Source organism: Erpetoichthys calabaricus, chromosome 16 (genome assembly GCF_900747795.2).
Source record: "Erpetoichthys calabaricus chromosome 16, fErpCal1.3, whole genome shotgun sequence".
Taxonomy (NCBI): Eukaryota; Metazoa; Chordata; class Cladistia; order Polypteriformes; family Polypteridae; genus Erpetoichthys; species Erpetoichthys calabaricus.
This window is the reverse complement of record NC_041409.2, coordinates 65,048,096-65,064,961: the sequence shown is the minus strand read 5'-3', so window position 1 is coordinate 65,064,961 and position 16,866 is coordinate 65,048,096. Positions and strand designations below refer to the sequence as shown.

Sequence of the window (16,866 nt, the reverse complement as noted above, 5' to 3'; positions counted from 1 at the left end):
ATCCAGAGTCTTGATGCTAATAAACACAGTTAAAAACATCAGAGGTTCTTCTTGTATACATTAGTAACATTGCATGTAACTTTGTGCATGCATGGCATGACAAAAATGACAATGAAGGTTATACCTGTAGTGTTCACTGAAAATAACATAGATCTGCAATGCTATACAGTAATTAAAACAAAGATCAGAAGCCCCACACAGGATAAAAGGAAAATAACAACACAAACAGTGTGAACATTTACACAGCACCTCCAAAATTCTAACATTGTTTTGCAGTACAATTTCTATTTCTGAAACCCAAGTATGTATTTAATAAGTTTAAAAGTTACCTTTTAATCTGTCTGAAAGTTATCTCTTAATACATAGCAGGCAATCTTTTTGTTGGAAGAGTTGTCTATGACTGTAGATCTGACTGCTGTAAATCATCATGCTGAAGGAAACAGAATGCAGATCATGGTGTTGTCTCAGCACTACTTGGGGAATTCTAAAGGGAGTATTCTGTTAATGTTCTGCTCCTTGTATAAACTAGACAATATTACAATAATTCTGTACATTTGGCCAAATTTCAATCTTCTGTTTATACTTTAAATGAAAATTGTAACAAATAATGTGAACATTCCAAGCAATAAACCATTTAAAGAGATCAGTTTGCAAGTCAAATATCTTCTGATATTCTAATATCTATCTATCTATCTATCTATCTATCTATCTATCTATCTATCTATCTATCTATCTATCTATCTATCTATCTAGTAATAGGGCAAATAAAATATTTATTTTTTATTAAACAGTATTCCAAAAGGCAATGACGCTCCATGGAGCACAAAGGGAAAACTGAACTGCCTGAGACATAAGACAGTCCAAAGAAATTCCCAATAGAGCAAATCAAATAATTGTCAAAAGCAGCAAAATTTCAAAAATGCAATAATTCACAAAAATATACCAAAAAACTCCCTAGCCCTAGCACATTCAAAATGAACCACCAGGGAGATCCTCCAGATTTATAAATCGGAGGGCAGTTCCTGGTGGTGATTAGCAGTTGGCCCTCAATTCTTGGGGGACCACCCACAAAACACACAGAACATAACTCAGGCGGCTTATATAGACACAATCAAAAACAAAGAATACTGCTAACACTTCATAAAAGTAACATTAATGTACATAAAAAATGAACAAAACACACCTAAAACATGAATTTGAGGGGACCTTGGTTAAAACACATTTCTGGGCTTTTTTTGGTTCCTTATCAATTGTTTTTGTTTTGCTGTGTGTGGTGTGATATGTTGCTGAAATCATCAAGATGTGCCATACGTATGTGTTGTCATATACTGTATGTACAATATATATATATATTTATATATATTTTATTAATAAAGTGGCAGCTGTTTGTCATTGCAACATGCAGCCCTGTTCACAAGGCTGCACAAAACCCTTTTGAATATCTGTCTTTGCATGGCCCCTATTTGAGATTCTGGTTTCACCACCTTTTTGACTTTGCCCTGGTGTTTGGTGTACAGTATACTCTTGGCTTTTAACCATGTCCTTTGTGCCCTATGTTCTGACATTCACTAAATAAATCAGACTTATTACCCCATGATTTTTTTTATCTAGTTGCCATGTTCTTTACCACTGTCAGTCAAATAGTATAGACCAGGGGTAGGCAACGTCGGTCCTGGAGTGCCACAGTATGTGCAGGTTTTGGTTCCAACCCAGTTCCTTAACGAGAACTCAATTATTGCTGATGAAGCACATATTGCTTAAGTGACATTTTGATGCTTCATTTTAGTGGTCTCGCTTGTTAAGGTTCTCCAACCTTAATTGCTTATTTCAATCTTAAACTGCTGCATTCAGTGTTTTAATTGCTCCTTATTAGCAATAAGATGTAAAACAGGGGAGGCAATGTCGGTCCTGGTGAGCCACAGTGGCTACAGGTTTTCATTCAACCCAATTGCTTAATTAGAAACCAATCATTGCCAATCTCAGACCTTATTTAATTTTATGGCTTGTTAGTCTGTGCAATGTAAGGCTTTTATATCGTAGATTTTTTTCCTTTCCAATGATATCATCCAAATGATTTGAAGCCTAAAACAGATCATTTTCAGTCTGTCACATTTTTCTATTAAGTGTTTTATTAAATCAAACCGTGCATGATGAACACACACAGATGTAATTGGAAAAAAGCTAGCTGGAGAACTGCTGGCTGCTTTGTCTTTTACATCTTATTGCTAATAAGGAGCAATTAAAACACTGAATGCAGCAGTTTAAGATTGAAATAAGCAATTAAGGTTGGAGAACCTTAACAAGCGAGACCACTAAAATGAAGCATTAAAATGTCACTTAAGCAATATGTGCTTCATCAGCAATAATTGAGTTCTCGTTAAGGAACTGGGTTGGAACAAAAACCTGCACATACTGTGGCACTCCAGGACCGACGTTGCCTACCCCTGGTATAGACAATGTAGTGGTTCTAATGGCATGAAAGACAAATTATTGTCATTATTATTTTTATTTGCCCATTTGGATCATTACAGGAGGTACAGAATTAGGCTACCTGACAGAAACCATCTCAGCATTCCAGGAAGAGACAAGCAACTCTTCTGGTTTTCACTGTTAACATTGCGGCCCGGAAATATTTATCTAGGGTTCACATGATTATGTGGCCAAACTGTTTGACTTTAAACAACATTACTTAGTTAATGAAACGTCCTTTCAAGGAACCCCTTGTACCCCCTTTACTTAATCACTGTTTTGATTTGTTATGAACTTTACAAATCAGGAAACATCAAAAAGAAGTTTGTTAAGAGGAGGAATCTCCCAAGGTATTTTTCAATACCACTTCAATTAGAATTTTTATTGCAAATAAAATAACAAATGGAAACATGTTGTGCGTCATTTGAAATTTGTTCTTGAAACAAAAATGCATGGAATTCTTTTAGATGATATGAACACACCCCCTGTCAACAAGGATCATTGTAACTTTTAACAGGTATCTAGTAACTCGCCAAAGCCAACATGAACACAAAGCTACACATCATTCTTAGTAACAGTTTTATTGTCGATATGTTTGGTCTCTGACGTATTTAATATCTTTTCATAAAAACATCTTACCAGCTATGCCTGCACTTCTGTAGAAGTGTTGAGCTTTCCACAGAAGTGTTTTAATTTCTTTTGTTCTTTTATTGAGCAACTCTGTTCCCAGAACTTGGCAGAATGCCTTTTTATTGTCATCAGTCATCATGATCTATGCTTTGACACTAAGTGGTAATGTTTATATTTATGTCATTCTGAACTAGCTGACTTGTTTAAATAGGCCTTTAAAATGAAAGCAATATAAAAACTCTACTGTTAATATAGAAGAAAAACTGGATAGTGTCACCGGAGGTTTCACTGTAGGTCAGGTTTGATACCTCTAACGTTTCTGTGTATACTTTATATTATAATAAAGACAAATAGAGAAGATAATGATTTGGAGTGTCAGCTGGGAAAAAACCCTCATTTAATGAAATGTTGATTTGTATTGAGTCGCTTCAAGCGTCTTATATGTCAGCAAGGCTGACAATATTTTCTTTCCATCTGCTGATGGTGAAATGATTCTTAATTCCTGTCTCTGGCTGATTTTATCCTGTGTTCATCAGAAGGTGAAGGGTGATGAAAATCCAGATGTGATATTCTATTTGAGCAGGACTTCCTCTGCCCTTGGAACAGGAGCAGAAACAGGAGTTATACAAAGTGCAGTTACCTCTCCGCCCCCTGTGTTTCCCTCTAAAATGGTCCTCTGGTTTTATTTTAAAAGTGTCTTTGAAGCCTTGTGAAAGAACACAACCAGATAGATCTGTGTGGCTATGCTCAAAGGATGTAAAGTATTCAACAACAGGATTTGTAAGGTCTTTGATTTCAATGGTCTGCTAGCTGTCTCCCTGTGTCACCTATGTAGATGGCCAAACGCTTCCTACAACAGATGCAGTAAACTGTTTTTTAAACTAGGCCAAGGTCTTTTACTTAATGTTGAGTTTACCAGAGGGACCAGATATAATGGTTTTGTTGGTGACATATTTGCAAGTGGTACAGTTGCTCCAGGTTTCACTCTCCAGTTACAATATATTGGTGAACAACGTGTTCTTCTGTGAAGTGAGCTGCAGAAAAGAATTTTGCATAAGTTAGATGGTTCACAAAAGGAGATAAGGGGAAGGTTAGGAAAAAAGGCATCTGATCAAAATGGAGATTTTTTTAGTGAGCTTTGGAAGATCTATAGTGTTAGAGTGGAAAGGGAGGACCACCTAGATGCAGGTTTCATTACAGAGCTTCCTCTTAACATAGATGTTTAAAGAGATCTGCTCCTGGCTTGTGTGTGGGCCCTGTCCACAACACAAGAAGGGTATCCTCTATCAATGAAGAAACTCCTTATTCTAAGTACTTCATTACAGAAGTCTGCCTCACTGCTGCAACACCCAAGGAGCTGTGAAAGAGGTAGAAAATGTGGTTGTGGGGATGGAAGGAGTTGTAGAAAAGGAAACTCTGTGAGTTACTTGACTGGTAATATACAGAGGTTTTACATCCTGGAAAGATGATAGTAAGTCTATTGTCAAGGAATGGCAGAGATGAAACATTTACTGTATTATAAACCTGAGAGATGGCTTAATGTTAAAGAGTCATCCAGTCATCCTTGGATTTGACTAGCAATGTCCAGGGAAAGTACTAAAGATGTATTTTTCCTTTCTTGACTGTTATAGGATCCATATAGGTTATTGATAAATAATATAAAGCTTGACCAGGGCCTTCTGCTATATTTTAATGTAGCATTTTATACTTTTCATCTTTTTTTCCACATGGATTTTTTTAACTATTATTCTCTGATCATAAAATCATGGAGTCATTGTGAACATTTTACAAGATAACAAGGCTTCCTTCTGGGTTAGTGTCTATGATCCCCTCTCACTTAATTAATATCTCAAGCAGTTGATATCATTAGACAAGGTCTGCAGTGAAGCTTATATCTAACATGACTTGGTCAGAGAAAAACTCTGGTAGCACTGTAGCTCATCTAAGTGCAGCACCATCAGAGAGACAAAGACAGCACAGGTGTATGGTGCTGGTCGGTTCAATAAAACATTTCTTTAGATTTCTTTTCTTTTACTTTAAAGTGTCCCTTCTTATGTATTGTAAGGTAGGGGCCAGAACATTGCACAGTATCATGCTCACAGAAAGTGTCCTAAGTAGTGGAGACTATTGTCACATAATCTTTGTTAAACTGATATGCCTATACTATTTCTAAAAACAACCTTGGACATAACATATAAGAATAAAGTATAACTGTATATTCATTAATAAGTCTTATTTTTCTCAATATTTTAACTTGTGATATTATTGTTTTAATGCCGTGTTATTCATCATGGTGTTACAGAGGTATAATGTACTTCACATTTTTTGGATGTGCACATAAGAATTTCTCTGTACTCATACATGTGACCATACAACTACTACTGATATTACAACGATTACTGCTTCCGGAGGTATTTCTGTGCTTAGCCATGTTTGTAGGTCAGAAAATAAGACTTTTTATCATGCAGTGTATTAAAAGACTAATATATACATTTATAGCTGTAAAAAAACTATAAAGAAATTATTTATTATTAACAACAATAGTACACTTTTTCCTTAAAACTGATATTTTTGTAAAAATAAATTAATAAATAAGTAAAGCCCACTTTCAAACGAAATTTTGTTTAAGAGATAAAAACAACATTTCCATTATATTTAGAGTAACTGGCAACAAGGCCTTGTGCAGAGGTTTGTCCCTGCTATACCTGACAAGTTTCTAAAAATGATATTTTCCATCATTCTGTTGTTCTTCCCACAGATACGTTTAAAGAGATCTGCCCAGCTGGCCATGGCTACACATACTCTCGGTCAGAAATTCAGCTTTTAATGAGGCAAGTAGAAGAAGAAGAGCTAGAAAAGAGTTCTGTTCACCAAGGCAATACTGATGAGTCATCTCGGAGGGTTGAGAAAGAGCATGAAGGTAAGACTGACTGGCGGCAAAGTGTGCAGAGAAAGTGCAGCAAGCCAAGGGTGTACAAGGAGAAGTAGAAAGAATACTATAGTTTTGACCACTCATAAAAAATTATACATTTAGATATTAAAGAGTAGTCAGACCTAATAAAGATTTCTTCATTAAAATGAGAAACACATGTATGCTTTATCATGTCAAAAAAGCATTCAATTTACAGCTTATACTCTATATTGAATAATGAATTTGAAGCACATTGATTTGAATAAGGTCACTCTGAACCCTGATGTAGTTTTACTGTTCTGTATAAAGTATTTATAAAATGATTGATGATTCACTGAATGCATTGAGAAGCGCTTGTACAAGTACTTAATCACATTAATTTTTTTGTTCCTATGTCACAGTTTTATTCATAGTCTTTAAACAGTGTCATAGCATTAACCTTTTATCGTATGTGGCCATAATGAAGTCAAAGAGCTTCTTTTAAGTCCCTTAGGAGGGGAGATCAGCAAAAGAGTGAAAGGTTTTATGAGGAGAAGTATGGTCCACTCGCTCTAAGTAAAGCAACGGCTTACAGCTAGAGATGTGTTAAAGAGTTGTTGTTCCCGAACTTGTAATTTTTCATGAAGAGACTGCACACATGGATTTATGGTTTAGTGATGGGTACAGAGGACATTGAGATATAAAGAATTCCAAAACATCTTCAACATAAATTTTTCCCTGTAGTGAAATACAGGATGGTAGGCTAGAAGAGACATTCTGTCTGGATCTTGGGCCAAACAGGGCAGGAGCATTTCTGCCTTATTGAACATTTAAAAAGCTTAATCTTGGTCTTTATTATTAGAAGTGGTTCCTGGAGAATCTGCACATGATGTTTAACCCATGGTGACCCTATAGATGTATCAAGAGTGTCTAGTAAAAGAAGGACAAAGAAACTAAAAGCACCAAGGAAGAGGGACAAGCTTGCTAGTGTAGATTACCACACAAATGTAGGGTACATGGTTTCTTTTGTAAGAGTGTCCTATAAGGGAAGGAAGACATTTCAGGGTTTCTCAACTATGTCTTATGTGTGCAGTGTCTCAGATATCATGTCTTTGTGGATTAGAATGGAGAGCCTGGTGAAAAAACTAATAACTAATGCATTCTGGTGTCTTCAGAATTCTTTATTTCAGCATTTCAGATATCAATTTTTTCTTTCAAACAGGTTCTACATCAGTTAAAAAGGTACATTTTTTTATCTAATGCTTGCATGTCTGGAGTTATAAAATAAGTTAACTGTGTTGTTTTATATTTTTAGCTTTTAATTTTTTTATTATTTTATTATAGACCATTACTGCTACAGAAACCTCATCCAAACATTCAGGTGTGTGTTTTGCATTGGTCCCAATCCAAAAAGAATTTGTGGGGGCAGATTAACAGTATAGCAATACCTTTGTATTCTTCTCATATTCATACCTTCCTTGAGAATTTTTGTTGACAAAGGTGTCATTTTTATAATACATTTCGCCTCCTTGTATTATTGTAGCTGTGGAGGGCTGTACAAAAAAGTCTCACAGAAAACTAAAATTATGTTAATTATTGATTTCCTGTGCCTCTTGCTATGCTCACTCATACCAGGATGATGAAGTGTCACTAGTTATCCTGTCACATACGTACGTATGATTGTGTATCCTGTAATCTTATGAGCTACGCTAATGATACTCATGTACTACTGCTCTCCCAAATTTCTTGCCCCCCTTCAACTTACCACTATAATTATTGGTTAACTATATGCTTTTTATGTAGTAGGTGTCATAGAGAAGGCTACTCCGCAGTCGCCTGTTCAACTGTACCCAGATTCCTCAGTAGTGGACAAAGCTTCAATTAATGTAGCGACCCAGATTACAGGTGAGCACAGAAAGTATATCATTCATGAAATTCACGTTTAGTTGATTTTGTCACTTTTGTTTCTCAAAATGTGCCTAACAGTATATTGCTTATTGCAAAGATTAAGTCACAGCAGGTGGTTATTGAGACATTGATCAGTTTAAGAAGGATAATTACAGTTAATTATACTTAGTTAAAGAATAGTTTCATTACATCAGTTCAAATATAGTTCAAATCAGTTGCAATATTTGTATGAATACATTTTTATTTTTATTTTGAAGTATCAGCCATACAACATACAGTGGGGAAGACAATAAATAATAATGCATTGAAGTAAAAATGCTGTTTATTACTGGGAATTGTTGAACTACTCTAAGGTTATTTTTGCTCCATTGTACAGGCGGTTCTGCTCATAGATGTTGCATTAATTGGTTTAAAGTGATGATGTGTTAACAATATTTACATTAGAATATTGACATCATTGTAATAGACATCCATCCATCCATTATCCAACCCGCTATATCCTAACTACAGGGCCACAGGGGTCTGCTGGAACCAATCCCAGCCAACACAGGGTGCAAGGCAGGAAACAAACCCGGGGCAGGGTGCCAGGCACGCGCACGCACACACACACACACACACACACACACACACGCACACACACACACACACTAGGGACAATTTAGAATTGTCAATGCACCTAACCTTCATGTCATGCAGACACAGGGAGAACATGCAAACTCCATGCAGGGAGGACCCAGGAAGTGAACCCGGGTCTCCTAAATGCGAGTCAGCAGCGCTACCCACTGCACCACCGTGCCGCCCATTGTAATAGACATTTTAATTAAAAAAAACTTTTGAAAAAGATTGGTAACACTTTAGATTAAGTACTACCTATAATGCATCTTTTATACACATACTGGTCTGTGACAAAACTTTAATAAATCCTTCTTTTGGTCTTCATAGCTCTTGCAAAACATTAACAAAGCACTTATTTTTCTCTGTTCAAACTGGTTTATGTAAATAACCACTTTGGTGGATTAAGTGGAGGATAATATGTCACAAAATATTGAATTCTTAAGTACTGTATAAGGCTTAAAAATCTTTAATTAATGCTTAAATAGACCAAATGAAGCTCTTATGTCCACACTACAGAGGTAAATAACCACTTCACTGAGGATTTGTTGGTGTTATTAAGACCAAAAAGAAGTCTTTCTTGAGGTCTTATTGCTTAACAGTGTGTGCTTAATAGGGGCATTATAGGCAGAACTTAAACCTAAGTAATGACAATCTTCTTGAAAAGTCTTTAGTAATATTACAAAGCTTCAGATATTTTCTTTGGGAGTCAAATCAGGACAACTCATTTAGCTCTTAATGGAATATGTTAACATATTGATGAACTTATTTTAAACAACAAAAAAAAACATAAGGGCACCACAGTTGACTGACGCCATGTCAGTGAGCCATTCTGTCAGTAGATGTTTTGAAATATGGCATTACTAAATAAATACCGAATTACGATAACTAACTCTAATTCATTTTTAATAGTGCAAGCAGCCATTTCTAAAAAGGAAGTAATACTCACAAAGACTTACACATCAAGAGCACAAATTCTTTAATGTTCAGTGTCCATGAATACATTAAATCTAGAGTGTGTCCATGCTTAAAGCAGGACTGATAATATCTGCCCTCACTCTCATCCTGCTTATTTGAAGTCAAGGCGAGGAAGGCTGGCTGAATGAAAATCTAGGGATAGCAAATTGTAAGAAAAAATTACATTACCTCACAGTCTGCATCATTATTTCCATTAAAGTTAAAAACGTTGGTTGTTAGAATCTCATTGTAATTCATAATACAAAATTATAAGTCTGAAAATCAAGCTAGGCCGACATTTTGTGCTTTCAGACTTTAATAAATTCATAACAATGATGCTAATGCTGCGGTGGGTTGGCACCCTGTTGGCTGGGATTGGCTCCAGCAGACCCCCGTGACCCTGTGTTCGGATTCAGTGGGTTGGAAAATGGATGGATGGATGATGCTAATGGCTGTCCTTTTAATTTAATCATCTAATGTTCAGTGAAGGAAAATGTACCATTTTTTTTACGTAAATTGTGGTTATCCCACTCATTTTCTAGCCAAGATAGTCAGATTAGAATAGGAGAAGTTATTCCATGTATACCAAATTATGCTTCTGTCAATGACAACACCTAGCTCTCATGATTGTGGTTTAGTTGCTGATAACTTGCTCCTGAGAAAAACAATTTATAAATAAAGAAAGAATAATGTCCTGGAGGCATAGAAAAGTTGTGTTGGAATGAAGAGATAAATGGTTTCAGAATATGACTCAATAAAAAATGCAATATTCATGAGTACTATTTTGCATACTTTCTTTGCTTGTAATTGAGTCAGAATTAAGTTATGGGTTATTTAGTAATAATGAATATCTCTCTATTATAAAAAAAAATCCTTGAAAGCAAAAGCAAGGCTACGATACGTGATCTTCTCGGAAGACATTTAAAAGACCCGCGAGACCAAAGAGACTTACCACGGTGCGTCTCGCGGGGACCGTAAACATGAGACATTGTGCCAAAAGATTGACCCAGGACGATGTAGAACATGAGATTCTTACAAGACACTCCCTACTTACAATCTATCAAATAAGACAACGGGGCATCAAAACATTCGGTCTTGTGAAGGATTTGAGCACACACAGATCCAGGGTCTCAGCGCATATAAAGCGTATAAGGACAATACGTTATAAATGAAACGTTGACGAATAAGCGAAGAAGAAAGCAGCATGGAGAAAAGAGACTCAAAAGCGTTGGAAAGAAAAAAGAAAAAATAATCTAGGTGTAAATTCAGAAAATAAGGCAAGTAATTATCAGCCTGTAACAAGTGAAATTGAAACAAAGCACGTCCAATTGGGCTCAGAATTAAAATACAGAGTAAAAGACAAAATAGAACTTCATAAATACGTTCACAAACATTGGCGCGATACACATGCAGAGCAGATTATGAAAGCAGTGCAATTCGAAAGGCTCCAAAAAAAAAACGTACGCGCAATTCAAATGTGGAAAAAGTTAAAGAATATGAAAGTAGGAAAATTAGAAAGTATAAAAAAAGAAAGTAAAGATCACAGTAGCGCAAACAAACGGAAATTAATACTCAAAAAAGGGAAAATAATCACCACGGACCAGGTGTCATTGAAAAAAAAGCAGGACAAAGCGAGGTCAGAAATAAAAGACAGAGTAGAAAACAAAGTGAAAAGTCATAAAGAGGTTACAAAACAAAAGGGCCAAACATATGCAGAGCAGGTTAGAGATAATTCAGGATAAGTTTCTCTGTTTGGAATTTCAGCACAGACAAAGCGATTGACATCATCAGCAGTTAATAATTTTTTTTGCAAAGTAAACAATAAATGCATGTAAGGTAAAACATGTTTTTGAAATTCTCTGACTTAAACTTCAAAGCCTTACAATATTTACATACTTCTGACATATCATCTGTGTCCATATATTCAATCTCTATTCGCCTTTTAGTTATTTCTCCGAGTAATAATTTCTCTTTTTTTGCGCTAATGCGATGTTTACTTTTTTTTTTTGACACTGTCGTTTTTTTCTGTTTTGATATTCTGTATCTTGCTCTGCATGTGTTTCGTGCCTACGTTTTTTTGGGGTCTTTTGAATTCCAGTTTTCATTATCTCTAACCTGACAAAGTCATTAAACACATGTCTCACTGACCTCATTTAAAAGATTCAGCATATGTGGACTCGAAAGATTCCAAACATTGTTTTTACAGAAATTCTGAAATTAAAGTGAAACTAATGAAAAAGCAACAATTCAAAGAATAAAAAATCTTATAAGTGTGTCCAGAAAACCAAACATGGGGGTTGGCGAGCGAAGCGAGCAGGGGGCAAAGCCCCCTAGTTTTTAATAAAAGAAAAAATGCAAGCCACCATTGTCAAAAATGAAGACATGGGTTTGCTCTTCTTCTTCCTCTTCATCTTTTCCCACTTATCTTTGGGGTCGATATGCTTGATCAACCTTCTCCAGATAGCTCGGTCTTGCACCTCCTCCCCAGTCACACTCTTTTCCTTCAGATCTTCTTGTACTTTATCCATCTGCCTCCAATTTATCATCCCCCACTTTCTCTTCTGCTGTACTTCCATTCCCATCACTCTTTTGCCCACATATTCATTGACTCTCCTCACCACATGTCTATACCACTTCAACCTTCTTTTCTGTGCTGTCTTAGATTTCTCTCCCACTTTTGTTGTACCTCTGATTGTCTCATTTCTTATTCCGTCCTTTTTTAAAATGCATTCATCTCAACATTCTCAATTCTGCCACATCTAATTTCTTCTCCTGTGCTCCCTTAATTACCCATGTCTCAGCTCCCTATCTTGCTCTGATTATTGTTCTACCTCTTTAAAATTATAAATGTTTTGGGAAAATCACCAGTGACTGTAATGTTTGCTTATATTGCTAAACATGTTGTGTTTGTTGTGATTTCAGAGATTGACCGGTGTTCTGCACATCCTCACATTTGTGGTCCTGGTACTTGTGTCACCGTGCAAAATGGGTACACATGTTACTGTCATATTGGATATCAGATGAACACACTGCAGACTCATTGTGTTGGTAAGAGAAGTTGATTGAAATAATTTGACTGATGTTCTTATAGAATCTCCTTTCTCAATAAGATTTCTTTTAAACTCTCATTTGTATGTGTTGATATGTATTAGACTTGGTTATAATCACATTTTTTCTGTGGAAATTAATTTACTGGTAGAATATAATATAGCAATAGGTTTGCATCATGGTTTACGTCTGGTATTTCCTCTTGTATATTGGTATCAGCAATGGGATGGCCTCCACACTGATATGATTAATGGAGCCTCCTTTAGACTGAGGCACTTGTTTTTCAGCTTTACAACAGACCTGAGAGTTAACCAGTCATGAATACACCACTGGACTTGTAGCACAGACGTGCTATGTCTTATTTAATTCCAGGTGTCTTCATATTGTCTGCTGGCACATTGGATTGTAAGATGTTATAAATACATGCATTTTGAAAAGTTGGAAGCTATGAGTTGTTAACCAGAATACCCCTAACTCTAGAAGCTCAAGAATAACGCTGCTCAAGGTTTAAGTCAATCTCAGAAGGAGAGCTGAAGCATTGCACACACTTTTATAGCAAAGCCTTCATGACGTGACGCACAGTGCATGTTGGGAGGAATTACTTAGCAACAGTGCAATACATCCTAGTGACTCACCCACAAAATACTGGGTCTTTAAAATGGTGGCGTGACACACAGAAATTTACATAACAAAAATTTGAATAACTTTCTCAACCTAAAGAAATAATCCAAAACACACATGTGGTCATTTTCCTTGAAAATAAAAGTTTTAAGAATATTTATAATAAAAGAACAGAAAAAAATTATGTAAGACATAAAAACATTTTTAGCAAAATATTTGCAATACCTGCACCTCTTCCTTTCAAAGACTGATTATTTTTGACTGTAAAAAAAAATAAGTTAAAATATGGAGCTCAATGCAATTCTAATGTTTTTATGTCAATTTAAATATTCGATGCATTTTGTCAACTTTGAAGAATGTTCACAAAATATCTATTAAAGTCAAGAGATGGGATTGAGCTGTTTGGAGTGTCGAACTGTATTTCACATTCATTTAGTCTGATTAAATTTTGTTCTGCGTCTGACATTTTTAACTGTTCAACATCTCTTGTGAGAATTGTGCTCCTACTGTGAACTATTAATCCATTTTATTTCAAAATAGTAGCATTACTGTGGCATAAAAAACATTCTCAAGTGTGTTTCTTGTTTCTTAGATGTTACATTAACTCTGTTTTGTCATTGCACACCTGTAGTCTCCATTCATTATCTGCAGTACTAATCCTTCTAGTCAACAGAATATACAAAGAAGTGCTGCTTCCCCTTGATCCATGCTGTCTCCCCCTTTAATCTCCTCTTATCTGGAGATGTTCTTGCCCCTGCCTGCCAGCTGTTGTTAGATTATTTTGTTATAGGCTGGTAATTTAAAATTTTTTTCTATAAGGTAGTTTTGATTATAATAATGATTTCTTAATGTATTGTGCTCTGTCATAATCCTGTTTTGGACTGGGAAAAAAGGCAAATTAAGCCAGTGGTTTTTCAGTCTGGGTGCAAGTCCTCATGAGCTTGGTGTTCTTAAAACAAAAATAAAAATCTGTCTTTGAATTATCTCACATAGTTTTTAAATAAGCATAGCTCAAAATGTTCTTCAGCTGTTGTATAACACTAGTCCTGTATCAGTGTAGTTATTGACTAGAGTTGCAATTCACAACTGCTGTCATGGTTACATGAGGGAGCACTCATGAAATACATTCATACATACATACTGTACATACGTAAGTAAATAAACAAACAAGCAAACAACTATTTAGGTTGCCATTAAATGGACAGTTGGTTACACAGCGTCCAAACCCTAGCTTCACAGTCTCGCAGTGCTCTTGCTGCGAGACTGCACTCCCATCCATACCAATTCCAATTCTCCCATTGCTCACATGGGGTCTGAGGTTACAAATCCCTCTTATTCTCTCCTTTCTGGGGCAGTCAATGCCATGATCCATGCCAAAAGAAGCATCTTAAGTGATTGTGATCTGTCTCGCCTCCTCCATAACCCAAATCTGTTCCCTCTCTCAGTTGTGGTTAGTATTTTCATTTTGTTTTTAAACATATTTTGGGATATAATCATTTTTAGAACAGTTTTAGAAATTGAAACACACATGCAGAAGAATATACAATGAGAAACAATGATGAGTGCTTATTAGTAATAATAAAATAAACTAATCTAACATTTCATTGTAATGCTCATTAATATTCACAGAGAGTGTAAAGGACATACTCCCCACTACTCAGTAACATTCATCCTTCCTTAAAAAATAAATACAAAACTGGCTGAACTTAGAAGCATAATTTCACAGCCAAAAAGTAGGCTTAAGCCTTCACAATAATTTGAGTTATTTTACTTTGTTTTACCTTATGTTCAATGAAATTTTTGACTTGTTCTTCTATTTCTTTTGATCTGAATTCGCATGTAATTGTATAATGTTTGCCAATTAAAAATATGGACTTTTTTTTAGGTTTTCTATATTTTATTTCATACCAAACCATGCCACTCTTCTTATATTAATATTTCATTAAAAAGCATATGACATATATAAGAAAAGGAAAAGGCACAGAGCCACACAAAAATAACTATCTGTAGTTAATTGTTAAAATCCCCAAATGCAATAATGGTAGGGTACTAGAGGTTAAAGAAATCTCACCTTTAGATGTTCCTAGTAAGAGTTAAGGACTGAACAATTTAATATCAAAAAGTGGAGGTACTTCAGTTCCTAGAGGTATGGGGGTCTTTAGTCCAGCAAAAAAAGGAAAAAAGGTTGAGAACTCCTGGAGGTGTCATACAATATTTGATCACAGAGCATCAACAGTCTGCTGCAGTTACGCATTTGCTTTGATTAATAGGTCTACTATTATGGAGTCAAGCTGTGTGGTCAACTGCTGTTAGTAGTAACTAAGATCCAAGATCATGTTCCACTTCAAAGAACTGGCCTTATATTGAGGGGACGTGACCAGAGGGTGCAAACTTTTGGGAGCCTTGCCTTAAAAAGCATGGGGACCCCTAAAGTCCGCATATGTGAATTTATAGTTTTAAGACTTGTTTGCCATCAGTTAAATCCTAGTGGTGTTTACACTTTTTCTGTGTCTTTCTTGTAATTTATCAGTATAATTATTATGAGGCACTACTTTCTTGAAAAAGCCTCTTTAATTACCTCTGTATAGAAATTATGAATGCAGTACTTGTACAGCACCTCAAACCTAGAGACAAATGAAACAGAAAGTACGAACAGCTTTACATTAATAGTTTATCCAGTGGTCATGTCAAGACTGGATTTTTTAGTGTAAAAAAGGATGTCTCTTTAGCTCTTTGTATTGATGTATTGAATACAGAAAATGAAATTATGCTTGTAAAGTAAGCTGAATGCAAAATAATCATGGCCTAATCACGGTAACTAAGAATTACCGTCAATCAAGTTATCTTTGAAGGAGTGCTGTTTAGAAGAAGTCACTGAAATCAGCAATACTTAAAGAAGACCAAATGGTTAAATGATATGGAAACAAAATCAGTTCTGTTTTGTTAGTCATTTTAACTTTGGAACTTCTTAACTAGCCTAGAAATAACCATTTTTAAGTCAGGTGTTCTAAGTGAATGTAAATACAACAATTCTCCTCCAGATTTCATTCAAATTCAGAGTCAAATTCATCTCCTGCTGAATGATGCCCCAAAGGACTTTCAGTTCATACTACAAAATATAAAAAGTGATGCTTTAAAAATTTGTTCATTGTCATTTTGTTGTTGGGAAGCCAGTTGTTATTGTTCAGGCCTAATATATACACAGATCTGTGCTTTCCTAAAAAGTAAATATAAAATGAATGGTGAGATCAGAATACAGACAAGTAGTTTTGAAACATTGAATTCAAAATGACAAATCTCCTATTTCTTATTTTTAGACAATTCACACATTTGCAAAATCCCTGCCACCATTACAAAATGCTGTCACTTCCATACTGAAGGAGATGGCTGTCAGAGCACACCTTGCTCAACACTCAAATGTTATGATTAACAGATAGTTTATAAACAAAGAAGGGCACAGTGAAGAGACAGAGACATAAAATAGATCTTAAAATTTCTAAAAAAGTTACAAAGTTTATTGAACAAATTGTGCAGGTCAATAAATAAATAATTAAAATGTTCAAATCAGTTCAAAGAATAAAATGGTAATATCCAGAAAATCACACAAATCATCCTTAAAAAGTCTCCTTTGAAATTAGTTGTTTTTTTTAACAAACCGAAGTATCCCAGGAGAGTAAAACCACCTTTGCTGCAGAACATGCCAGCAGCAGAAGAAGCAACCCATAATGATC

General features: G+C 35.5%; 1 protein-coding gene across 1 annotated transcript in view; it reads left to right on the top strand.

Annotated features, from left to right (window-relative positions):
* LOC114666327 (latent-transforming growth factor beta-binding protein 2-like) overlaps positions 1-16,866 on the top strand; it is a 418,209-nt gene that overhangs the window by 305,120 nt on the left and 96,223 nt on the right. Inside the window, exons 12-16 of the mRNA XM_051919743.1 lie at positions 5,858-6,019; positions 7,212-7,231; positions 7,334-7,370; positions 7,796-7,894; positions 12,389-12,514. Coding sequence (XP_051775703.1) covers positions 5,858-6,019; positions 7,212-7,231; positions 7,334-7,370; positions 7,796-7,894; positions 12,389-12,514 — 444 coding nt within the window. The remainder of the gene's footprint in view (positions 1-5,857; positions 6,020-7,211; positions 7,232-7,333; positions 7,371-7,795; positions 7,895-12,388; positions 12,515-16,866) is intronic.